General features: G+C 40.3%; 1 protein-coding gene across 3 annotated transcripts in view; it reads right to left on the reverse strand.

Moving 5' to 3' along the window:
* Positions 1-27484, reverse strand: part of znf536 (zinc finger protein 536) — a 220411-nt gene that overhangs the window by 92311 nt on the left and 100616 nt on the right. For all 3 annotated transcript variants that reach the window (XM_073835843.1, XM_073835845.1, XM_073835846.1), the window contains exon 4: positions 21407-23658. In XM_073835843.1, the coding sequence (XP_073691944.1) occupies positions 21407-23657 (2251 nt within the window). In that variant the 5' untranslated portion in view covers position 23658. The remainder of the gene's footprint in view (positions 1-21406; positions 23659-27484) is intronic.

Consider the following 27484-nt stretch of genomic DNA (forward strand, 5'->3'; position numbering starts at 1 on the left):
ATACGACGCAAAAAAACTCATGGTGCTCCCTGGACCTCAACCCACTCTGCAGTGGGAGACCGTCTGTTTCTGCAAAGCTCCTCCAAAAAGCCCACCAAGTCTGTCCTGCTTTTAAAGGGATAATACTTCATAGAGAAAGTCTGATGGCAATGCCATCGCTTTCGCCGACCTGCCCTCAAGGTTTAGTCAGAGGATGTGGCGAGAGGGTGAACCTGGTCGAGAAGCAGATGCAGTGAGAATATGGCTATAAAGCTGATGTACATGTGGCTGTAAAGTTAGATCTCTTGTGAAACTATCAGCATAACGGGATTCATTACAATTTAATTTCACATTTCCATACTGCTTCATTTGAAATTGCAATTAAATGAAATATTAAAAAAAGAGCTATTCAAACGGAGCTGACAAATATTCAAAGTTAGATAACGGCTGTTTGATGTTGCTACAGTGAATTCTTAGCTAAACTGATATTTGTCTCGCCGCGTAAGTGAGAAACAATACTAGTGAACAGTGGCTGATAAATGAAAGCAGAATGTGCGGCAGCTCTTGTGAGTGTGTGAGCTTGGCAGAGACACACTAAAGGGAAATTTTTCTGAAGGCTTGCAGATGGAGAACGGTGACATGGTGTGAACACGCGTCTCCAAAGTGTCGCTCGCTCACGCATCTCACCTGTCCGCCACGCTGCATCACAGAGAGCCATCAGATGTTCAACTTACCGCTACAGTAAGCATGAGATAAGAAAAGCCTGTCTGTTAGCGCTAACGGCACGGCGTACTTTTCAACACTGTTAGCTACGTTTAGGCAACGTTGGGCAACCTTTTGGCGATGATTCATTATCGTGTCTCGTGCGAAGGGGATCGAGATTTGACGTCGGGACGGTGCTCTCTCAGGCGCCGAAGAGCGGGCTTTTCACAATGCTAGCTGTCGGAAATATTTGGAATCGGGATGCGCTGACTTAAGATTCCTGCCTACATCCATTTAGTTGTTGATGGTGCTGGTGTCTTACTGTGCTGAGCCTTGCAGGGTGTAAAAATAAACTTTATGGAAATAGACATGCATTGACATAGTGCCATGTTCAGACTGCGAGCAGCTTGTGTCTCATGAACGTAATCCAGAAATGTCCTCCAAACTTTTTCTCTTTCTAAAGTTCAAGTCGCTCCTCTTCATCCCCTCTTCTTCTTGTTCCGCACCACAATAGACTAAACTGGTCTTCTCGAGACCCATGAAATGTGAGGATCAGAGAGGCAGAGATGAAGACAAAATGAGAGAAAACCAGATTTGACATTCTTTCCTGAATCCCCATCTCTGTGTCTTACAGGAAATACCTGTTTCTGGCAGAGGAAGTGCTTCAGTGGCAAGATTACACCTTACCTGCACCCGGAGCCAGGAGAGGTGGCATTTGGGCGATCCGTCCCCAGCGAGGGGCTCGCAGGGGCTCAGCCACGGTTTAGCCACGCTGAGGGAGCGCACCGAAGCCCCCGCGCGGAAAACCGGCGCTAAACCTGCGTCCTGAGGGGAACGGCGGCACAACTTTTCACGCACGAGGACTGCGTGGTGTCGAATGAATCTCTAAGCCTGCGGTACTAAATCGCGAGCTGATATTGTTTTTCTTATTTTGTTATCTGTAATATGTCAAATCTGTCACAATGCCCAGAGTCTGTTCACAACATCACATCTTTTCCATAACGTCTCGAGTGAGAATCCCCAGGGAAAAGTTTGCTGAATCGTAAAAAGGATATTATGCGCTTTGGAGAAAATGAAGGGACATGTGATGGAAGCCAAATGCAGACTGATACGAGCACCTTTAGCAATATAACAACATAAAGGAAACTTGTTTACAGAGATAGTTCACCTAAAAATTTTGCCATCGTTTACTCATCCCCATATCGTTCCAAACCTCCAATTCTGCAGAACACAAAAGAAAAACTGTTTTTGTCCATACAAAGCCGAATCCAAAAGAACACTGAACCCCCATTGACTTTCAATGTACAGTATTTCTCTAGTAAAAGTAAACTCTTAAAAATAAAGATGCTTTAAAATCTTTCTGTTTCACAACCTTTTGTGAAACAGAAAGGTTCTTCAGATGTTAAAGGTTTTTTATGGAACCTTTTAGACAAAAAAGGTTCTTCTATGGCATCGTGAAGCACCTTTATTTTTAGGAGTGTAGTTCAAGTCTATTAACATATTTACTGACATATTGCTTAAGACTTACTGATATAGAAATTATTAGAAAAGTTGTAAATAAACTTATTTGGAGTATTATTTGTGCACAATACACATTGCTTATTATTAAGCCTCAGATATGTTTTAATGTCACTATTGATGAGGATTATATGATCTTTAAATAATATTGGTCTTTAAATGCAAAATATGTAAAGCGTACCTAAAGTATACTTGCAAAAGTTCCACTTCAGTGCAATCAAATACCTCTGGACAATTAAAGTGCATTAAGTACAAAATTAGGTGTTCCAATTTAGCAGACTTTAAATATATCAGTTTAGTATACTAAAAGTACAATTGCAAGGTATTTTTATTAAGTACATAATATGTGACCACAAAACCAGTCTTAAGAAGCACGGGTATATTTGTAGCAATAGCCAAAAATACATTGTATGAGTAAAAATGATCAACTTTTCTTTTATGGCAAAATCATTAGGATATTAAGTGAAGATCATATTCCATGAAGATATTTGTACATTTCCTACCAAAAATATATAAAACGTTTGATTAGTAATATGCATTGCTAAGAATTTCATTTGAACAATTTCAAAGGTGATTTTCTCAGGATTTAGATTTTTTTGCACCCTCAGATTCCAGATTTTCAAATATTGCCAAATATTGTTATATCCTATCAAACCATACATCAATGGAAAGCTTATGTATTCACGTATTTCGTAAAATTGACCCTTATGACTGGTTTTGTGGTCCAGGGTCACATATGTAAATATATTTGTAGTATACTTAGCATGAAATAAATGTATTTTAAATACAATTTAGTATACTTCTTTTTCACTAGGGGTGGGAGAATAAAAAGACAATAAAAAAAAAATACGAATGAACAATAATGAATTTTTTTTTTTTTTTTTTTTTTTGATGAAAAAATCATATTGCATCAGTTTTGAACTGTATAGCCATCATTTCCAGTTTAACTGTAGAGAATGCAGAGGAGACAGCAAAAATCTGATACAGAAAAAAAGAAGAAAAAAAACAAGATCTATAATAAAAAATTATGAAAAGTAAATTTCCGACGACCTTGGTAAACACGAAAGCAAGTCTAAATGATTGCGAAGGTGTGAGGTTAATGATGCCCATGTGTTCCCTCATGTTTAGTAGAGAGCAGGAAAATCACAGATGTAAGGTTTTGCACTGTTCTTTAGTTCCTCTACCGTGAATTAAGAGTGTTTGCGAGTTTGTAAACAAACTGTGCTAACAGCTCTTTTCACATGAAAGTTAAACTCAAATAACATATGTTCTTAACAAAAACAATAGGTGTTAACCATCTAAATTGCAATTGGGGTAGATCTTACACAAACAAACACCAAGCTTTGTTTCCAAGACAACTAAAACAATGCGAATCCTGTGGCATGCTCGATGCTGCCACTTCTTGCTTGCTGTGCGTGAAGCGCCGTTACCGAGACAGTGGGAGTCTGCAAGCAAATGCCGTCCTTTGTGGCAAGCTGCATTCGGTCAAACCAATAAAAAAAAAAAAAAAACATGTACTGAGGGGGAATCAAACTAGTTCCCTATGTAAGATGAACAATTGAACTTTCACTTTGCCTAGTTTTATTTTCTTCTCCCTTTTTTAATCTCTCTAGTTCTCTCTCTCTCTCTCCTTCTTGTTGTATTCCCGAGCAGCAAAATGAATTCAACTCCAAACCTAATTAATCCACAAAGGTTTCATGTCTTAATCCCCAAAGTCAAGGGGGTTATTGTCCTCACAAATGAGGTCAATGTTTCTCCCAGTGGAAATACAGGAACAGCAGTGAGACTGATAGAGACGAAAGGAAAGAGAATAAGAGTGAGAAAGCGAGAGTGCTCTCTTGGTGAAAACTTACAGTAGGAGTTCTGAAGAGGGTGACACAGGCTACGCAAATAGGGTTAGAGGTGCCGGGTTGTGGTTTTAATCATCAGTTCGGCTTTAGCCCAGGAACTGCTTAAGATGAAGGATATTGACCAAAAAAATGTAGATTTTTAAAAGTGCTTTAAAAGACTCTTTACAGCAGTGCCGTAGAAAAAACATTTTTGGTTCCACAAAGAACCATTCAGTCAAAGGTTCTTTAAAGAACCATCTCTTTCTTACCTTTTTATAATCTGAAGAACCTTCTTTCGCCAAACAGAAAGGTTCTTCAGATGTTAAATGTTCTTTATGGAACCATTTAAACAAAAACGGTTCTTCTACACTCTTAAAATACAGGTGCTTCATGGTGCAATAGAAGAACCTTTTTTGTCTAAATCAGAGGTTCTCAACTCTGGCCCTCGAGGTCCACTTTCCTGCAGAGTTTACCTCCAACCTTGATCAAACTCACCTGCCTGTAACTTTCTAGTAATGATGAAGCGCTTGATTAGCTTGTTCAGGTGTGTTTGATTAGGGTTGGAGCTAAACTCTGCAGGAAAATGGACCTCGAGGGCCAGAGTTGAGAACTCCTGGGGCCTCATTTATAAAACTTTCTTACGCACTGATTTGATCTTAGAGTGTTCGTACGATCAAATCCACGTCAAAGTACAGATTTATAAAAACCGTCTTTGACGTGGAAAAGTACTTATCTCCACGTCAGATTCCAGCTTGGCGTACGACCGTTTCCTTGTGGTAATGCCTGGTATTGCAGATAGTTCAGCCTCACTATAATTTGATTTCTTGCGCTCCTTTTTTCTTGCCATTGTCACAGAGTTTTTGCTTTAGGAATGAGCTCATTTTATATGTTAATTAATTAAGCAGGGGCGTTTCGACGGTGGAACATTCAGCTGCACACAATTCCACGATCATTTGTGATTTATAACCGAATGACTGGCGTACGTATGGATTTCGTGGTACGTTCGTTTTCTCTGAATCGCTCTTACGATCAAATCAGAAAAGTTCTTAGATAAAATCAAGGATGGTTTCTACGCAAGTCTTTATAAATGAGGCCCCTGGTCTAAATGGTTCTATAAAGAACCTTAAACATCTGAAGGACTTTTCTGTTTCACTTTGTGGTGAAAGAAGGTTCTTCAAATTAGAAAAAGGTAAGAAAGAGATGGTTCTTTAAAGAACCTTTAGCTGAATGATTCTTTGTGGAACCAAAAATGGTTCTTCTATGGCATCGCTGTGAAGAACCTTTTAAAGCACCTTTATTTTTTAAAGTGTACTGGTAGCTTTAAACAAATAAGACCCTTAGCAACTTGGATCAATTCGAAAATTAAACTTTCTAATGCAAATACTTAAAGATGAACATGCAAAACCACAAAATGTACAAGTTCATGTTCTCCTCTATTAAAGGGAAACATGAAGATCAGCGAGGAACTAAAAGGAACTGTCTAATATATCTAAGTATGATACTGTAAAGAAAGAGACTAACAATACGAAGATAAAAAATGAAACATAACGTAAAGGCACAGTTTCAAATTGGTGGAAAAAAAGAGAAAAAGGACCACCACATGCAGAACAAAGAGCTGCTTCTTCTACCCACACTGGTTGCAGTGAAGAGGGGGCTCTGTATGAACCCAACATACAACACAGGCTCATTAGCAGGAGCTCCGCTGTTTATGATTACCCATAATTACCAGCACTCGAACGAGACCTAAGAAAAAAAAAGTAGAGGAAGGAAGAGGAAAAAAAAAACAAAAAAGCGAAAGAGAGAAAAACAATGTGACTGTAGCCTTGTTACAGGCATTTTCATTTCAAAGTTCTTTTAAGCTGAAGAAATGAAAGCGGTTTACATTGTCATCCCTACCGCTGTGCTTGACACTTTAGTTTAAACTGACAGTGGGAATTAAAATCTGTAAATGGCTTTTATTTTTGATGCACAATGTATGAATCAGCTGTCAAACTCAGTGTTTGTTGATTTTTATCGGGAGGGTTATTACATTTTGAGAATGTGACAATTAAAAAGCCCTCGATCACTCCATAACTTTGCCTCAGGGTGCTAATCTACAGAGTAGGAGTAGGGAGAGAAGGAGGCGCATACGCTGTGGTGTAAAACTGATTCCCAATCAATCGCAAAAAAACAAACAGGCTTTTTAAAACACAGATTGCTTAGGCATATTTGATTAAAAACGAAAAAGAGTTTGACAGCAGATGCGCTGACGTGCAGCTGCCACGGGAGCAGCGTGATGGTTGAATGCGGTTATGATGGGAGCGGGTCTCAGGTTAACCTCAGGCCGCTGGAGCGCTGCAGGATTGGACATAACTGGATAATGACAGGCACACAACAGATCAAGATGCTTGTGCACTAAATTGAGTGTGTTTTCACAGACAGGTCACAGCGCCAATACCTGCTGCTGCCACAGCTGTGAGCGAGAAGAAAGAAAAAGAAAAAAAAAGTCTGATATCTGTTTCTCCTCTCCTATTGCAGAGGATATACAGAGGAGAAAAAAGATTTAAAGGGGAAAAAGGCGCAATTGTTTATTGATTTTATAATAGGCTTAATGCCAGAGAAATAAAGTGGAGGTCAGTAAGAGAGCTCAAATGTGAGGAAATGACATGACAAACACCAGCCTGCTGGAGCTAACAACACTTCTCTCCTAACAAAACATTCTTTCCCTCTCTTTCCCATTCTTTTTCCTCCTTTTCTGTCTTTTTTCCTTGTTCTTTCATTCTTATTTCCTTTCTTCCTTATTCTTTTTCTCTTCCTTCTTTACGTATTTATTATTTTTTATTTTTTCTACTTCATTATTCTTTCCCTTTTTGTATTTTTTTTCCCTTCCTTGTTTTTCTTGCATTTTAATTTATTCTTTATCGATTTTCTTCCTTCCTTCCATCCTTCTGTTCTTCCTTGCTTATTCTTGTCTGTTTTTATTCTTTCCTCATTCTTAGTATTTTACTTCCATTTTCTTTGTTTCTTCTTTCTTCCTTTCCTTATTTTTTATTCTATTTTTTTTCCTTCTTGTTAGATGTCTAATTTATTTTTCTTATTTTCTCCCTTCCTTGTTGTTTTCCTTTTTTCCTTAACTTGTCACTCTATTCCTTTTTTTCTTCATATTTTCGGTCACACTTTATTTTAAGGTCAAATTCTCACTATTAACAAACTATTAACTACAACTTTTTAGACTCCCAATTTGCTGCTTATTAATAGTTAGTACGGTAGTTGTTAAGTTTAGGTATTTGGTATGATTAGGGATGTAGAATATGTTCATGCAGAATATATTCTTTATAATTACTCATAAACAGCCAACACTGTATGTTAATAATAGGCATGTTAATAAGCAACTAGTTAATAGGGAGAATTGGTCCCAATACCAGTTACTATATGTGACCCTGGACCACAAAACCAGTTAGGGTCAATTTTCTGAAAATTAGATTTATACATCATCTGAAACCTGAATAAATAAGCTTTCCATTGATGTTTTTTTTTTCATTGATGGTTTGTTAGGTGATTTTTGGCATAAAAGAAAAATCAATACTTTTGACCCATACAATGTATTTTTGGCTATTGCTACAAATATACCCGTGCTACTTACAACAGTTTTTTTTTTTTTTTTGGTCCATGGTTACATATTTTTCTTAATTTCCTCACATTCCTAACTTACTAAATACCTACACTTACTTTTTCCTTTTTTCCTTATTTTTTTCCTTTTGTCTTTCCCATTTTACTTCCTTGTATTTCTCAAATTCCAAATTATTTTTTTTTTAGTTTTCTGTTCTTTCCTATCGTTTTCTTACTTTATTGTTTTCCCATTCATCCTTCCATTCAACCTTCTTTCCTTTCTCATTCATTTCCTTTATTTCCTTCTTTCCTTTCCTACGTTCTTTCTTGTTCTTTTCCCTCTGTTCACAGATGTGTTCATCACTCCTGTATTCCTTTAACAGCTTTAGGAATGATCCCTATAGACATTTAAGGCACTTTAAGAACAATATCATATATCTAGACTGTTTGCGCTGAGAGACATAAAAGGAAACCTGATCGTATTTTCCAGCGTGTGAGCTATAATTTTACAGTTTGTGGCTGTACGTATCAGAGTGTCAAAACATTAAATGTGAATTTGAGTCGTTGTGTGTGGCAAAAGTCTCGGCAACAGAAGGTAAATAAAGATAATATCTAAATTCTATATAATTCCATGAGTCAACTACACCTCAATCACAAGAGATTGCAGAAAATGGGAAGGATTCTCAAGACAGGGTCATTTCTTGAACTGAAGTGCCCTGTAATGTTAGGGCACAACAAAGCCCTGATCAGATTCGCCTATGATGGAGGAGCAGCATGATGCTCTGTGTTTGTGTGTGTGTGTTTGAGCGTATATCAGTGTGTATGCGTATGGCCTGATATATGGATGATAACACTAATTAGCTCATTTTGTTTGGGGCACAACACTCATTAAAAACCCAGTGGGACCATTAACGTTACCGTCCCTCCAAAATGCTGCAACCGCCATATTAATCTCCCCAGCTCTCACTCCTAATGGCGACCGCTTCAGGTTGGGTTGCGGAATAAAATAAATAAGCAAAATAAAGAAATATTTGCGAGCGCACATTTCTCGCATTTCTCCTGTCTTCTGCAAGAGACGCCCCCCTCCTTTCCTCGTCAATTAATATCCATTAATAGTGAAATGCACAAACACATTCTCTCCCAGCACCAATTACTCTATGTACCTTCTGCTCAAGGCTAAACTCCGAAACGGTGTACGCATAAGGATGCGGGATTCACCCGCGCCGCTTTTGACAGTGTTTTCAGCCTTACGCGGTAATGTACCCATAATTCCAGTGCTTCGCCGCAGCTTGCGCTGCCATAAGGCACCACTTACGGCGAGACAGCGGAGTCTGATATCTCAGGCCTGTTAGGATTAGGAGAGTAGACGTAGCATCCTGCTAATAGACCAAATGCGGAAGCCGAACTCTCGAGGGTCGGTCACGCGGAATCTTTAATGTGTCTGCTTTTCGCACCATTTTTCAAACACCACAACCTGTTCGGGGATTTGCGTTCAGCTGCGCTTTGCGCGAGACCCGCGACACGAGCTATCAAAAATCAAGCCACAGTGCATGGCAAGCATCCATTCTCAAATGCCTTCCAGAAACGCACTCTCCCCTTTTCGGCCAGCCCGGAGAAAGCGGCGCTTCGCGCTAACCGGGAACCCGCTCCTCGACCGAGTCGGGCCTGGATGGAGGAGGGTGAAAAGGCTAATATTCTCCATCTCCAAGCTGGATATTAGGAGTGTTGATGAGATCTATGAGTTTGCCATTTGCCCGTGGAGCGGCGAGGCTGCGGCAGAGCCGGGTACCATATGGCTGGTGAGAGATTTCCTCCCTCTTTTCCCCCTCTCTGCGCCTGACAGCTGGATGCCTGCTAACAGGGGACGAGGAGCTTGGCAGCTGCAAGCTGAGAGCAATGCTTTGATGCCGTGCCGCGCAACTAACGCAAACTTTCTACAGGTAGGTGAGGGGAGGATAAGACGTATAGACGGCGAGAGTGAGAAAGGGGCAAGAGGGAGATGGTGTGCCAAGAGAACGGGGAGGAGTGAAAATGCTTCTGGGAGCACATTAAAACGTACAGCTGGCAAGTACAAAAGTGAGAGAGTTTTTTTTTTATATTTTTCTCTTTTTTTTCTTTGAGTCAAAGGGGCTTTCATCATCTGAAAAAAGCTTCCTTTGGAAACAATGATGCAGGTATGAGGATGTTTTGAAGAGAATGAATAAAACACTTCATCTCCTCTTTTGCTGTTTTAATCAGTGCAGAATAAAAGGCAGCTGGTAGAACATCGAATTTCACACGATAGAGAAGCTCCACGTAGACATCTGAATTGCTAGATTAAAGAGTGAATGCGATGGTGTTTTTTGGGGAGGGGGAAAGGGTGGTGATGATTCAAGTGTCTCTGCGTGGAAGGAAATGGATAGCTCCACCATGCTGATGAGTCAAATGTCCCTCCTTTGGGGGAGCTTGTCAGCCCTCTCCTGTGAGAATGGAGAGGGGTAAAGCATAGACATACTCCAGTGAAGATGCCACAGTGCCCTCCACTCCAGATCAAATAACTCACCTCTTATTAATCACGAACCGCTCACTCTAAACAGGAGGTAGTCATCTTCAAAGTGCCACTTGCTGTCACTGTCAGCGGTCACAAAACAATGTGGTGGCCCGCTTTAGTTTGTGAGAAACTAAACTAAACTACTCAGAAACATTACATATCTAAAAATATGGGATGAACATTGCAGAAAGCAGGGGGAAAAAAATTTCTCTAGAAAACAAGACGGCACAGATTGGCTGCTGTCAAGTCGTCCAGGTGGCTGAGGCATATTGGTGTTGGTTAAAGGAGAGTCCAAAACCTGTGCTTTTTCTAGAAGAGCGCTAAACATAGAAAATAATTCCTTTAGTGCTTCATTCATAGTCAGTTTCACATTAATTCAAACTTTACTTGGAAATAAAGACAGGAGAGGTGCTTAAAAAATAAATAAAAATAAAAATTTGTCAGCTTGATGCAGTCAGTTTAAGAATTTTTTTTTTACTTCATTTACATCTAACCACATCGAGCAATTTTTTTAGGTTACCTGAAAAAATCTATATTATTACTACTAGTATTTTTAGTATTTATTTATTTATTGATATTTATTTATTTTTTTATTTTGTAATTTTGACCTTGCAATGTTTAGTCACAATGTCAGATACATCAATCTTCCTGAAAACGACTCAACAACCAATGGATAGAGTCAAGTCACTGTCCTACATTTATTTTATTATATTATATTTATTTTATTTTATTTCTGGTCCCACTTTATATTAGGTGGCTTTAAGTACGATGTACTTACATCAAAAAATAGGTACTAAAAATAACGTATTTCATGCAGAGGTTTGGTGGTATGGGTAGGTTTAAGGGTAAGTTAAGGTGTAAATGTAATTACAGAAATTATAGGCATTTTTTTTTTCAAATATAATATACAATGTAAAAAAAAAAACATTAATTTAAATGCAAGTAGATTGTAGTGAAGGGCACCTAATAAAACCTAAGTGGGAACTTTTTTATTATCTGTATGGAAAAAAAAGAAATGGCACTACTTTTACTGTTAAGTTAATGGTGTGATATTTCAAAATCGTAATAGCTAACACATGTTTCAATTACACTAAACAATTTTATTTACACTTTAGCACTGAATGAATAATTAAAAGTATATTTACAACGTAAAGTCTCTTTATGACATACAATTCAATGCCTAGATTTTAGAAATTTAGTATTTATATACTGTAAGAAGCTAATTTGTTTTAACCTGGTGGAAGAACACATAATCTGCATGATGCAATCCACACAAGTCTTAATACAATGTGAACTCATATGAGTTTTTAAGCAAACAAGAAAAAGACAAAATGGATATGCTGCACTCATATATATACACACACACACATATATATAAGCGTGATGTATATTTCCCCCATGTTTCAATCCTCCTTCCGTTGTTTTCACGTTTATTTCACATATACCCTCTACTCCCCCGTTTCACCATCATTATTTTAGACATTCATGAGCTTTCCTTCCTCATAACACATACAGTGTTTTCACTCATTTAGAACTGCATTCATTTTCACCCCTGCCTCACTTCCACCATGTGTTCATCTCTCCCTCATTGTAGTTACTCTACAGCAGACAGGATGGCTTCGCTGGGGCTGCTCTCTCTTGCCCCTGCCTGCCAGTACAGGGGTCTGTTGGGGGAGAGGTTTGCCCAACCAGAGCAGTATGTCATTCTGGATCTTTATTTCCCCGAGTTGCATTACCATCCAAATCTTTTGCCTTCATAATCTCAGCGTTCGGCGTTCGGCTCCAAGAAGCGTATGACTGATTTTTTAATTCCCTCCAAGCGCCGTGTTTCTTTCCTTCTGTTTCTCCATCCCCTCGCTCTCTTGTTCTTTATCCCCGTTTCTTCCTCTCTAATTTCATCGCGCGGCGTAGCTGTCTTTTTCAATCTTTCTCTTTAGGCTTTATTAGCATGATCTGACCATCATTTGCTCGTCTCGGCCCTCCTAACCATCCCTGCGTTTCATCGCCGCCACACTTTTTCTTTAGCATGCTACCTCTCTCTCTCTCTCTCTCTCTCTCTCTCTCATGCCAGCCCTCCCTTCTTTCCCTCCATCTCTCTCTCTCTCTCTCTCTCTCCAGGCCCCCTGTTGCTGCCTGCTACCAGAGCCGTGGTGTGGAGTTTGGCTGAAGCCGAGAGGAGCAGCTGGGCCAGGCTAACGGGGAATGATAATGACCTCAGAAATCTGCTCCTCGCTCCACAACAATAGGGTGCTCAGTCTAGTGGAAAATTGTGTTCATCAGCTAGCTCTGCTCACTTACTAATTGACATTGCCAAATATTTTAAGAACAATTGGAATGCACAGGCTAAAAAAAAAAAAAAGAGAAAAAGAAAGAAAATGAAGATCTTAATCCATGGACTTTTTTTGCCCAGTTTTCTTTTTTTACCCTTCTTTCGCCTTTGATTAGAAGATAACTATCGCTAAAATGAAGATGGGGGTGCGGAGAAGAAGAGGCAAACTTTTCATGTCATTATCTGCCTCATGTCAGTGCCGTGATGTTGACACAAAGGCTTTTTTATGTGGCCTGTCAATGGGGTTAGGAGGGAGAGAGGGAAAGAAGAGGGGAGAGATACTCATCAGTGCATGATGAATGCCCGTAAAGCCCCCCTAACCCGCCACAGCATGGCTGGGACTTTGACACATGTGTCTTTCTCTCTAAATACTGCTTTTAATCTACATAATGTTCTTGCTTTACACCTCTGTAACTTGTGTTTACGCAACTGCGCCAGAGAAAGACGGGTAAACGAGAGAGAGCGAGCGAGACAGCGAGAAGGGGAGGCAAATGGAGAAGGAGGATTCTTCTGTCATGGTATCATATGGCTGGTCCTCCATATTTAATGAGACAAAGGTCAATGTATTCACTTGCTCTTTCACACGGGAGGCACCCCAATCATGCCAAAGTTAACTTGTTCAAACAAAGCGCCCTCCCACCCAGATATGCCATTTGTATGCGCTGGTTTGAGAAAGAGAGAGAGAGAGGCGGTTTCATTCCAGAGGAATTCAGCTTTGACAGAGTAAGACAGCTGTCGCCCTCCGCTCACAAAAACCGCAGCGCCATCCAACCTTTCAGCAAATAAACTTTTTGTTTTCTCCAGTAAAGAATGTGATTGTCAATAATGACACTTTGCATCTACTTTAGCGCGTACTAATCCAAAACTCTTCGATTTAAGAAAAATGAGAAGTTTTTTTTTCTTCCTCCCTGTTTTCCTCAGCAGCCTGATGATGATATTTTCATATGCCTCAGTCAAGATGGTTCATTTTTTTTTTCTAACAAGTACATTTAATAGTATACAAGACCCCATTATCTCGTTTAAAGTGATGACACCTTTGCAGTCGGCTGAAAGACGTCGTATTGATGCATTTAAAATATTAATATTCAAACTCTCTGCCTCCCCCAGTACGACAGCCTTCTGTTGGGGAAAGATAAATATTATGTTTTAATTATAAAAACATAAAACAGAAAATGAAGAGTCTGATGAAAAAGCACGGCCCTGCCAAGGAGGCTTGTATGCAAAGGTAAGCAATGTTTTGGCAAAGACACGGAATTAAAATCTGGTATACTGCATGCGGCTTATGCTCCCTCCCCACCCCCCCCCCCCTCTCTCTCTCTCTTTCTCCCTCTCTCCTTTTCTTTCTCTCTTTCTCCGAGCGGTACATAGCTCGCCGTTGTCTCCATAACCAAGCGGGGAATCCTAACAGGATCATTAAGACATAAAACAGACTGATAAATGTTTCATAAGGACTGCCCGTTGATAGCCTCACAGGGGTACGGTGAGCACAGAGAGACGACACTCACGGAAGCTCTTTCATATACACTTTGGAATACAATTGGAATTTTAAATATAGTGGAAAAAAGTAACGCTAATTCCCACTATGGGTAATATTTACAAATTGAGAGAAAGGGAGGAAAGAAGCGAGAAAAGGCGAGCGAGAGTATAACAAGGGAAAGAGAGAAAAAGTGAGCATGCGAAACAGAGAAATCAAATGAGCTGCTGCTAAGGGGAAATAAATTGCCCTTTTATTGTTCAAGCGTGCACAAAAATACTAAGTCTACATTTATCTAAGACACGTCAATCAACAGAGCACACTGACAATTAGCACGTTGAATAGAACTTTTATCATTTAAAGACACCAGAGTCCTGACCCACTGTACTGAAATAAAGCAGTATAATAACATTTTTCACACACACTATGACATTTTTTTTAATTATTACACTTCAAAAAGAGATGACAGATTTAAGAGAAAGAAGACTGAGCTGTGGAATACGCATAGGAAGACTGAATGCAACATTCAAATAAAATATGAGAAGTGTGGAAAAAAGTGTGTGTGTGTGAGAGAGAGAGAGAGAGAGAGAGAGAGATGCATGCTGGGTGAGAGGGCAGAGGGCGCGAACTATAATGAAGGTGAATGATAGGAATAAACATTGACATAATTCTTCCAAGGTCTACAGTTCCTAATTAGCACATGAGAGAGAAATGTAGTCTGTCCTCATTTTAAAGATTTGGGAGTGCAAAAGAGAAAATTAAAGAAAGAGAAAGAGAGAGGAGGAGGAGGAGAGAGAATATGACGGAGATGCCGTTAATGATAAGTAATACTCTTTTGTCTCTCAAAAGCTATTTCATGTAACTTCAACTTATTTTCAGTCACAACAGACTTCATCAAAAGCACAATCTCAGATATAATGAGTTCTTGACCGCTCAAACATAGTTTGCGAACTCGAGCAGCATCATTTCTCCTTCTCTAAACCGAACAAGTAACATAATAAGCGTCTGAATGAAACTGCTGCCACAGGTCAGAAAGGATGAACAGGTCTGCGTCTCTGTGGATAGTCGTGCATCTTGCATAGCAGTTTGGGTTATTTCGACTTTAATTACACCACAATTACATTGTACAGCAAGTCTGCATATGTAATTACTCCAATTTGTAATTGTGTAATTAGATGAATATCCATGCTTTATAACCTAAGGCATCCATTGGCAAATCCAATTTCAATTTGTATGGAGCAAGTGTTTCGCCCAAAACGGCGGCAAGCTGTAAAGACCTGGGGATATACTGATAATCCTTGCCATGTTAAAATGCTCTTCCTCTTAACAATATTTAGACATGGGGGATTCTCAACTGGAGGAAAAAGACAAGGCAGGTTTGAAGCCTTAAGCAACAGAGATCCGGCACTAGAGAAAGGATGCGCAGACAAAATGCCTTTTCACTTGGTTTTCTCAAGTTAGAAGTACATGAATCATGTTCAAGGATTCAAGGAACACTGATGTCCTGAAATAAAAACAAGGGAGGAGTGTGATCCTTAATAAGCATATTCCATGCGCACGTTTTACAACACCATTTCAGTTTTCAAAATTTCATGCACATTTAATTCAATGTTTTTGGCTGTTTCTTTGTAATTATTTGTTACATTTAGGCTGTGTTCACACTTGTAGTTCAGTTTGTTTGGTTCAATTGGTCCTAGTCTGCTTAGCGTTCACACTGGCATTTTTGAACCTAAAGATACTGAACCTAAAGGCATAGTGATAAACTTACAATCTGAGTGGTTGGGTTGAATGACGTATATTTTGTGTCGGAACTCACCGAACACTCCAATCAAAAGGACTTAAAGCGGCGGTGTGGGTGTATGACATCAAAGTACCCATTAACTGATCGGTCTGCTCAATGCCACTTTAGGTCGAATACACCTAATGCCGTCTGCTGGACTAAGCGCACTCATTGTTGCGTGTTCATATGATTTTATTTTCACCACAAAGAGCTCATTTTGTTTTGGATACACCGCTTGTTCCCTTCATGAAATCATGTTGCATAGCGTCGCATCTTGACATTACTTCCTGGTTTTGTTTGTTTAGAAGTATTTGGTCTGTGTTTCATTCATATTTCATTCAAACCGCACCAGAGTTTATTTAGAAGTGGACCAAGGCCCATCTTTTAAGCAGTCTCGGTCCACTTGTTTGGTGCACACCAAGGTTCGGATGACAGTGTTCACACTTACTCAAATGAACCGCACTAACAAAGCAATCCCACCAGAGTTCATTTTAATCAAACCAAACATGACAAGTGTGAACACACCCTTACAAGACATTTCTGAGTAACAAGTAGTAGTATTTGTTTTACCGTTAGTTTATACACACACTCACACTGGCGTAATGGTTTTTCTACTATACAAACTGTATTTTCTATCTCCTTACAGTAGGGATGTACTATGTTCGGAAAGGAAATGACGTGTACTACGGAACCCCTAAAGGGAATAAATAAGAGATTTATAAGAGGAAAAATAATTACAATTATATTATATCATTGGGTAATTACGCTGTATGTAAATTGCAGGCATCAGGGAGTTGTTATTAATATGCGGGGCATTTAAATTGCTTTTGAATGCGCGCTAGATTTTTACTTTCACTTTCGAGATTCGCGATCACACATTCTCTGTTTTTACTACGGAGCTGCAGTACTTACCACACATTTTACAAGAGCAGATGTTTGTCAGTGGTGCTCAGGATCTTTAAATCATTTCCCAGCACTATCAGTCATCTCTTCTTACTATGTTTATGTGGTAAGTGAAATTGTATGTACTGTAATGTAACAGGCTACTACTAACAAGTGGCTAACCATGACCCTTTAGTGCGTCTGTAGAATGCGTTAATCATTTTCAGTGCCTTTTCGAATACGGATTTACTATTGAGGCACATCCCCTCACACAAAACTTTCTGCATTTTTAGATTCCCAAAAAACATCTCTCTGTATGGCTTAAAAGCTATTTTCCTCATGGGAACCTAAAAAATGTAGGTATTTCGTATTACTATACATTTGGTCACCATAATGTAGTGAATAACAGTACACACACACAGACACACAGACACACACACACACACACACACACACACACACACACACACATGTATGCGTGTGTGTTGGTTTTGCCATTCATTGTACGCTTCTGTTAAAGACGTCCCTTTTCTCTCTCCATTGCTCTCTCTCTCTCTCTTCCTCTCTCTCTCTGTCTCTCTCTCTCTCAGCTGTCACTCAAAGTCCCACAATAATGAATTCAGAAACACTATCAGGAATGAACCCCCCTTGTTTATGAAGCCCAATTCAGACTGCAGAATCTGAAATAACAATAGATCCCCTCCTCAGTCAAGCCAATCTTGTAATGGTAATAAGAAATAAAAGAGAATAGGGAAAAATGTAATAAACTAAAAAAGAATGAGGGAAAGAGGTGGAAGAGATGTACAGAGGCTGGAAATTCTATTGCACAAGAAGCATATTTAAGGTTGATTATTGAGAGTAGAGGAGAAAGGCCTTTAGAGGACATTTCTGAGGCAACTTTTTTTTTTCTTTTTATCTGTCTCTCTCTGTGTTTAAACAAGTGCAGTGTCAAAGACAAAAGCGATTGTGTCGACCTTCTTTCACAGTTGAGATGTTATTGTTGATTACTGTAATTCAAGTTTAACTCAAAATTGCAGTGGGTAGGTGGTTTAGAGGTTGGGTGAGCTTGCTGAAGGGAGACAGCAGATGAATCTGCCGTACATTAAAGAGAGGGTAAAGAAAAAAAGCAAATAAAATCGACGCACGATAAAGGAAGTCTGTTCTCTTTGGGTTAGAGGAACGTGCAAGATATTAAAAGTAAAACAGAGGTATGACATGCCACATCCTGTTGCATACTACATAAACATACACCCATCCTCCCCCCAAAAAGAAAGAAAAAACACTTGTGTATTTATACATATATGTGTATATGTATATAAAAACAGGCCATGATGTGTATTTTCTTTTTTATCCTTGCTAATTAAAAGAAGTGATGAGAAAAGAAATACTTTTTTCCACCTTACACAAATGCTGGGCTAATAAAGATGCGCTGCATTAAACATTAAAGCACCAGTAGGTAAACAGACAGTGCAACACTTCCTTCCCTGTACATCACACCTTTAGTTTGTAAGGGTTTGTAAAGTACATGTTTTGTGTCATGGCCTGAAAGCACAGCCCTCTGAGCATGTGCATGCATACTTTTAAATAAGCATGTCAGAGAATCTGCCAAACTGCCTGCCCCTTACCACGGCATCATTCCCCCATAAACAAACGCACCTCCCTGTGCTTGCAAGCAAAGAGACCTGAAGGTCAATCTCAAGACAAGAGGGGGGGCTGGCATTATGCCCGCTACACAGTGAGAGCTCCCTGCCCGCTCCAACTGAGCTGGGCAGCGACGTGGGATTTCAGCTGGTGATCACACTCTACCTTGACACTACCTCACACGCAGAAGGAAGGGGGGGGGGGTATGAATATATATGAAAACAAAAATGTATATATATAGTCGGCATTACTAGTGAACTCAAAACTGTGCAAACAAGAATGCAACCTAAAGAGCTACAAAGTTTATAAGCTTTAAACTGATTATACTGTAGGTTCAACAATCATTATGAGCTCAGCTACCTCTCGGTGGCACATACTGTATCTGAGAGGGGGCACAAAATAAGTCAGACTCATGAATCATGTGACAGGATGTTTGGAGTTTGCCAAAAAAAAGCTAAGATTTTCAGCCAAAAATGTAAAACAATATGTGTGGCATGAATGTAACACTGCCCACACCTCAAAAACACCATACCTACAGTGAAGTATGGTAGCGACAGCATCATGCTGTGAAACTGCTGTGGGCATTGAGTGTCTTGTTAAAATATAAGGAACAGAGGATGGGCCACAAAAATGGGAAATTCTGTGAGGGAACCTGTTTCAGCCTGCTAAAAATACTTGGGTGAGAGTCTTTCAGCAAGACGAAATTATCCTAAAACATACAGCCATATTTTAGACTTCAAACTGACTTGAGAATCTTTATCATTACACTGTAAAAATGACTGTGTATATAATGGTAAAAGATTCTACAGTAAAAACCTGTTACATTAACAAGTTAACAGTAAGTTCCCCTACTATATATAGTGAAAAACGTTGCATGTAATTTTACGGTAGAACAAAACAGAAACAGATTTCACTACTTCCATAGGTTGGTATATTAGCATTATATCAGTTAATGAAATTAAGGTATTAAAATGTAAATTTAAGATAAAACCGAAAAAAAACCTAAAACATTGCTACCGTATTTTTTTCAGTAAAATTCTGGCAACCACAGCTGCTGTTTTATTTACAGTAAATTTTACGGATTTTTTTTTTTTACAGTGTACTTAAATATTTTTTTTTTTTAAATAAATAAATTATATTATATATCAAAATGTCCACAAATGTCATCAGACAAGCTGCAGTAAACCTCAGAAAGAGTGAGTGAGAGAGTAGATTATAGCGAAAGTGCATGCAAATGGTAAGATTGTAAAAGAGGGAAAGGAAAATAAGTAATGGTGACATTGGCAAAACATCACATAACCAATTTCTCAGATTTGTGTTTATTAAAACTGGTCGACTTATGTACAATAAAAGCTATGAGACTGCCAAAGAATCAATAAATAAATTGTATTTCCATTCTCTGTCCCATGATTCAGTTAGTGCTTAACATTTTTATTATTAAACACTAATCACTTTAATTCCAAATACCCTGCCAATTTCACAAAAGCTTGAGAAGAGTTTCTAAAATGCCATGAGCTAAATCTCAAAGTAGTGGTAAGAGAGATGCAAAAGAAAGAAAACTTCCTGCATTAAAATTCGCTGGATAATTACTTCCGTAACATACCCTCCTTTCTGTTGAGGAGTGTTTAGGTTTAATAGTCTCTGTAAAGAAAATAGGTTTTATCTTCTTCTCATTTTCATTAATTCCTAATTGGGGTGGGGGTTGTCTGTTATTATTCCTTAGATTAAAATAAACATAGCCCACTGCATGTTCAAACTCATCTCTCTACATGAGGGTGATAAGGACTGGGAATAAATAAACAATTTCTTCTTTGCTGTTGAAATTAAGTTGCTTAGAGCCTTAAGCTAAGCCACTTTTTTTTCTTTCTTTTTTTTTTTTGATGACTTAAAAGCACATTTTACCCAGCAAATGAAGTTCATTTTTTTGACCTGCTTTATATGTATATCTTTAATTAGTGTCTTGTTTAGCTTAAGCTAACTGATTATCACATAGACGTGACCTAATTAACAGCCAGGCTGCTTAACAGTGGTGTACCACCCCAAGGAATGAGAAAGTTACCTTTAAAACTTCTGTAATCATTAGCTGCAGCTTCACTTAATCCCACTAAACATACATTTTATCTCAGAAGCTCTGCGTTCCACAGATGGGGTGGGTTTGCTGTCCCTCTCCCTTGCAGCAGGATGTTTTAATCACTCCTAACATGTCCGTACATCCGCATAGGCTTTCCATTGTGAGAATTGTTTTTATATAGTTAACTTCATAGTTAATAAAGAATTTAATGGATGCCAAAGGATAGCCAAAGTACAGAAACCTCATTAATGAATTAGTTTAAGAACACTGTAAATAAAGACACTAACTGAGGGCGTTTGTTGGCTAACATTAACTGTCAAAGTTCTTAACTGAAGATTTAGTTGGCACCGCTACACTGCTAGCGTATTTGATCACCTACCCACCACCTAACAGCAACATCACAATCAGCCATTTTCTGTCAACTGAAAGAACCAACTGTATAGATTACCAAAGCGCGACTGCATTCACTTCCTTTCATTGGTTTCAGTGGTGGCTTTACTGCATTAGCTGTCTATTGTTAACTACCTCTAAGTTAGTAAGACAGATAACTTTCAAAGCTTTAAAAGGCCTACTGTCACATATTCGGAAAGACCTAAGCATTTCCTTTACGTAGAGAATATAGGCATCGTGCTTAGGCTTGAGGCTCAGCGTCTCACTGAGCCTCCTTGGTAGACAAAACTAGCATGCTAGTGCTATGTATGGATGTTAACCCCTTGATACGGCCATCTCACCAATTCGCATCCCACAGGTTCTTCCTCAGTTGTTTCAACCCACTGTGAAATTGCTCTCTTAGGGTTGTAATTCTTCTACTTTGGAAAGCTTCCATTAGATAATTGCTATTTAAATGTACTGCTTTAACAGAACTGAAACCTGTGAACCTTACACAAGTTTTGTTACTGTAATTACAGACAGTTTACTGAAAAGGCATTTATATATATATATATATATATATATATATATATATATATATATATATATATATATATATATATACTGTATGTTTAATGCTGTGGGCTTTATACATATTTAAATACCTTAATTCTTAAATCTGCTTTTAAGTCGCTCAGGTAAACCAAATCTTACCTGAAGATGGAGAAGAAGGGTGGGGACTGTCATCCTGCACACTGCCCGTTTGGGAGTGTCCGCCTCCAGCGCCGCTTTCCTCTGTCACATTGGAAGAGCCTGGAGTGGTGGATCGACTGATGGACTGAGATTCTGGGTCGCTAGCTGAGCCACGCCTTTCATCCAGACCGTGCTGGGAGCTGTCTTCAAGGGTTCGGCGGTCCTTGCTGTGTACCCGGGAGTGGACCACCATCTGGTGGTAGGTTCTAAAAACTCTGCCGCAGTCAGGACACTCAGTTGCTTTCTCTTTCAGGCCAGCCAGGCTGTACTCAAGCCCTTGGCCCAGGCCCAGGCCCCCATGGTGAGGCAAGAACTCACGGTGGCTATCAAAGCTGACACCCTCATCCTTCAAGGGCATCATGCCTCCACTTGTCTTCACTCCATGAAGGACATCAGGGTGTTGCTTCTGCTTGGAACCATCACTAGAGCCTAAGGTTGGGTGCTCAAGCTTGTCTTTCCCAAAGGGAACCATCCCAGCTGCACTGGCAAGTTCATCTTCTTGTCCATGCCCCCCATGGTGCTGCTCTTTTGGCATGAAGGAGCGTTCCATAGCCATTCCACGTGCCATGATTTGCCAGGCTTGATAGCTGTTCAGGGGGTCCATCTCGGCCACCTTAGCTGCTGCTTGCAAGCGCTCCATACAGCTTGACTTCAGAGGGGGCACCAGGTTCAGGCAACTCAAGAGTGAGCGCTTTTCATTTTCCCCTAAACCGTGGCCCATGCCGGTCATTGGGCTCAGGAGCTTTCCAAGCATCTCCTTCTCCTTCATAGCTATACCGGCCTTGGCTAGCATCTGGTGCTGCTGTTCAACCAGGCCTTGCTTGTCAGGTGTGAGGAAGCCACTCTGTAGACAAGAAATGTACCGTGAATACAGGTTGGCGTGGGCTTCTTGAGCCAGGCTGCTCATGCTGTTCACCGAGGGACCATCTTCATCACCTCCTCCAACAACAGGGGGCTTGTTCTTGATAGCCAACTTGTTGAGATGCACCTTCATGTGATTCTTAAGGAACCAGGGCTCTTTGAAACGGCGTCCACAGATCTGGCAGCAATGTTCAAAAGAGTCCTTGTGTTTCCGCATGTGGCCTTTCAGAAACCAAGCTTGACTGAAGACCTGGCCGCAAACCTCACAGCGGAATTCATTGTTGGGCTTCTCCCCATTGCCAGCTCCTGTGCCTTGTCCCTGGGCTGATTCAGCTGTAATGTGGGTTTTCTCTACATGGGAGATGAGGTCCTCCTCCTGGGAAGCAGCAAATTCACACAGGGTACACTTGTAGGGCTTGTGGAGAATGCGAATGTGGCGCTCTAACTCCTCGCGCTTCTTAAATTTACCCTTGCAAAAAGTGCATCGAAATCCTTGGGCTGGATTGAGAGCTTGCTCATCTTGCACGTTGGTACCAGCGGGCTTAGGTGAGGCAGACGGCTGGGCCATTGCATCAGGCGAGCCGCCGACACTGGTTGGAGTGAGCAGGCCACACGCAGAGCCAGGCTGTTGCTGGTTGTGACTCTGGATACCCAAGTGGGGTGGAAGAGGTTGAGAGGGTTGCAGCAAGCTGTTTCTCATTTGCTTATCACGTAGAATGGCCCTCTCTTCTAGTTCGTGAAGCAGCCTGTTTTCCTCACGTACACGACCACGTCCCTTACCGAGATTTCCCAGCTTATGGGTGCGGAGGTGAATCTTCAAGTTACCCTTTTGAGCAGCTCTGTGGTCACAATAGGGGCATTTGAAGGGCTTCTCTCCAGTGTGTGTACGCATATGAAGAGAGAGAATGCTGTTGAAGCGGAAGCGCTTTCCACATAGCGGACAGGGGTATTTGCGGTTCTTGCGAGCATCATCTTCTATGTCGTTCATCTGGGACATGATACCCAAGTTCTGCCCGTTGAGAAATTGTTGCAAGTCGACACGGCCATTGAGACCACTCAGGGCACCCACATCCATGTCACGGTTGAGCTGGTTGGCCAGTAAGGCCATCTGACTGCTGATTGGCTGACTAGCTAAGGCAGCGTGGGTCTTCTCATCCAGCGGGGTGGCTGCCTTTTCCTCTGGGATCTGTTGGTGACTCTGTAATTCAGGAAAGGCATGACCAAGCTGAGCAGTCAGCTGATGAAGTTTCTGACTGATCGGGTAGCGGCCGTTAAGTACTGCATTGCTGAGATGGGTGTCAGCATCCGGGACCACCGAGGATACACCAAGGCACAAACTAGAGTCCTCCATCCTAAAGGACAAAAGACACAAAACAGGTATTAAGTAGACTATTCAAAAGCACAGAACACACACCTCCTTATAGCCTTAAGGCATCACTAGCAAACTCATTGTATTATCACTGTGCACAATCAACAGGAAATACTGCACAATATATCAATGAAAGTAAAATGATATGCGGAACGTCATGTACATAGTAACAAATATCAACAATAGAAGCAAATGTGCAATAATTTAAACAGAACAGGTCTTCACCATTGTCTGAAAACTGTTTCGTGAAGAACACCCACTCCGCTCTCAGATTTCATGAAAAATAAAGACCTTTTCTCTTAGACCTTTAGAAATACTGTATAGTGTGGTGAAGGTCATATTTCCAAGTTAAATAGCATCACAGCGTCAAGTCTGTCTTAGGCATTAGCACAAACACAAAGGTGTTTCATTTTTTGCTGAAGTGGGTGTAGGGGTGGAAACAAAACAGTAGATATATTCTTTTGTCTGCATCTACATCTCAGATTATATACTGCATTGTCTGGCAAAGGAAATCACACCATACGGCAGTTAATTTAGTTCATTCTTAAGTACTCCTTTGTGTGTCAGCAGTCTTGACTATGGTGCGAGGAAATGGTTAACAACGATGACTGCACTTCAGTGACAAGTGTGAAGAAAAAAAAGAGTGAGTTCATCTCCCTCTGATTTATGAAGTACTACATGTACTCTCACACTTGGGGAGAGAAGCTGCAACTCTCAGAACTTTTTCTCAAACAGTAACACAATTTTGGAGGCAATAATTACCCAGTAAACACGGCAAGGCGCCGCATAATTAAGCTACTTGGTCCCATCCTATCAGAATCCCTCCAATTACACGCCTTAATGAAACGGAGCAATGGTATTGTCATGAAGCCGCCGCAATACTACAATTATGATATTAACAATAGCACTTAAAACCAAGGGGTTACTCCAGTAAACACAAGCCCTTATCTCACTGCTGCGACACTTGTCTTGGCGTAATTTTCCATTAAGAGGCACATTACGTTTGATGCAAATCATTCTGTGTTCACCTTCTTTTTTTTTCCCTCTCTCTGTTCTCTCACTCTCGTATGGCTTCCGATGAGAAGAAAACAACAGTTGGCGTTATTGAAAGGGTTCCCAAAGTATCAGAGGCTTCCCAGTTATTTAAAATGGCCACAGAGTGGCCCAATGAACCGTCAGCCTAAAACGAATACATGAGCAGTGCCTGTTGTCATCTGGATCGCTTGTGCTTATTTAGCATGCTACTCACCATCTTAAGGAAGGATAATGATGTTGCTGCATTCCCCTGCAACTGACAGGGTCAAGCTTCAGAAACAATAAAGTGAGTTTTGCTTTGGTCAACAAAATATTGTATAATATCTCATTAAGCTGATTAGTATGCTGCCTGGTAACGGTGGCTATGCGCTTTAACACATGATTATGAATGTGAAATAATGCACTGTGGTCATTTTAACAAAGATAGCAAGAGCAGGTGTTTAGGAAACTGAATGATGGAGATGAGAGTTTTCTCTTCTCTCTATGTTATTTGGAAACACATGCTGGTTTGTCTCACACACTCATCGCCTGAGGAAGGGTAAAGTGTTCTGGGCCGGGGAACCCACACCCTTTGGTCATTAATAAACCTTTTAAATAGAGCAGATTGACCCAGTTTACTTATTAGAGAGGAACTACCTAATGACTCAGCACCTGGGCTGCTGACACATTATATTTCACATTTCCTCACGGCATTCTGACATCTCCTGTACGTGCTTTTCACATGACCCAATGCACAGGAAAACAAATAACTAATTTCTTTGTTGACAAGCAGCAGCAATTCCGACAACCAGTTGGAGGAACCTACTGGTCTGGTACAAAAATGTGCATTTGTGGAGACAAATACACAAAGACTAGCAAACCAGCACACACACAGTCTGCAGTAGAAGGCAGTGGGCTTGGAGCACATATTTGCTGATGCTCTCATAAGAACTCTAATAAGGGCCGCCTGTTCTTTAGCTATTTGCTCTTCCTACGCCATGTCGGTTGCAGTCTTATCTCTCCAACATGAATAAAAACACTGAGGCCACTTCCAGTCGCTGCTAAACACACTGTGGGCTGCTGCTGAATGCCATTCCTCTTTTGTCCAGAGCTATAACTCTGAGGAATTTAAAAGAAGAAAAAAAAATGCTGGAATCTGGATGTGAACAATACACTGTAGGTGTATTATGTATTTAAAGACTGGGTGTGTTATAAACACACTCACGCGTGTAAGCACGTGCGCTGCAAATTATACATGGCTAAGCAGTTCTGTGAGGATTTTTTGATATTCAGCAAAATGTAATACAGGAGTAAATGCAAGACAAATATAAATCACGGATGGTTCGCTCTGCCAGGTCATCTAATTAAAGCAACGGTCCTCAGACAAAGGCCTGAAAATGCTGGGTGATGTTTGGGTTTAGTGCGACGCCATATGACTTTGGAGTTTCTTCGGGTAGCAAGTTGTTCAAATTGCTTTTGTCGTCGTCGCAGCAATATCAGACGAGGCCCTTTTTGAATGTGGCTAGCATGCCTTCTGCAACAGAAATCTATGATTTAAGCGAGGCATGATGAGCAGTTGCTCATTTGGAGAGATAACTGCTTGCCCTTTTCTTCAATTTGATTTCCTTCTTTATCTTTACCATATAACAAAGGCAGATAGACAAAGGAACAATGTGAAATGAACTGACGAATCCAGTTTGTTTTTGAACATAGCCTCGCCTGACGACTGTATGCAAATGAAGTGCATTAATATGCCTTCCTTGCTCCCAAGTCATTTCATTTTTTTTTTCTGATTAAAAAGGACATTTCATATGGTTAAAGAGGTGTCACACACACACACACACACACACACACACACGCAAACACTCACTTCGGCAAAGTATTAAGTTCATATGTGAATGAAGAAGCCTGACACAAATACACCCACAAACAATAACACACACAGCCTGCAATATTTTAAAGAGCATCTATAAATAAATTAAGAAACGAATACATTAATAAATAAATTTAATACTGGGAATACTTTAAGAGAGGCATCACTACGGAACAATTATCAGTAAAGTGCATATTTTCCACAGTATAATTAGCAGAAACTCCAAGCCAAAAGCCTTATCTCAAACGAAACAAAGTCATTAAAATCTAAATACATCTGCTCTTAAACATCGCCATGCCTAATGCATATCTGAAAATGCCTCTGAACCAATTTTGCAGAGCAGCAAGTGCATTCGGGGGGGCATTTTGTCCAAATGCACAAATGCACACACTGTCGTTTTAAATCAGAAGAAAGCCTAAAAAAAGTTATGCACAATTCGCTTCTTCATATTTCCATGTGGTTCTTTTTTACAGCTGTACCTAGAAGCAAATTTAAAACAGCCCACTTCATAAATCTACAGCACAGTTAAGGTTTCAGTCTCTCAATATTTTTCAGCGATGCATGTCTGGGTTTGTAGGATGCCCTGCAAAGTTTCTCTGCCTATCTTTCCTCTGTTAGAAATGCTAATGCCTCACCTATTTGGATCAGTGCCATTGAGTCGTGGCCCACAGCATGTAGGCCTGACAGCAAACACGGTGGTGGCTCCTTGTCCCAGACCCCCGTCTCCCTCTTCCTCCTCCTCTCCTCTCTCTCTCCCTCTCTCTCTCTTCAGGCTGGGGCAGCTGGGTTAGCCAGGAGCTAGACGAAACGATCGAGTCTCAGCGGCCTGATACTACCTGTCACACGTAGCGTAACAGCAGCAGCGTGCTCTAATTAACGCGTGCACCGCCGCCGTGTCTCTTGAAAAGCCACTGAGACTTCC

The sequence above is a fragment of the Garra rufa genome, chromosome 3, assembly GCF_049309525.1.
Source record: "Garra rufa chromosome 3, GarRuf1.0, whole genome shotgun sequence".
NCBI classification, from domain to species: Eukaryota; Metazoa; Chordata; class Actinopteri; order Cypriniformes; family Cyprinidae; genus Garra; species Garra rufa.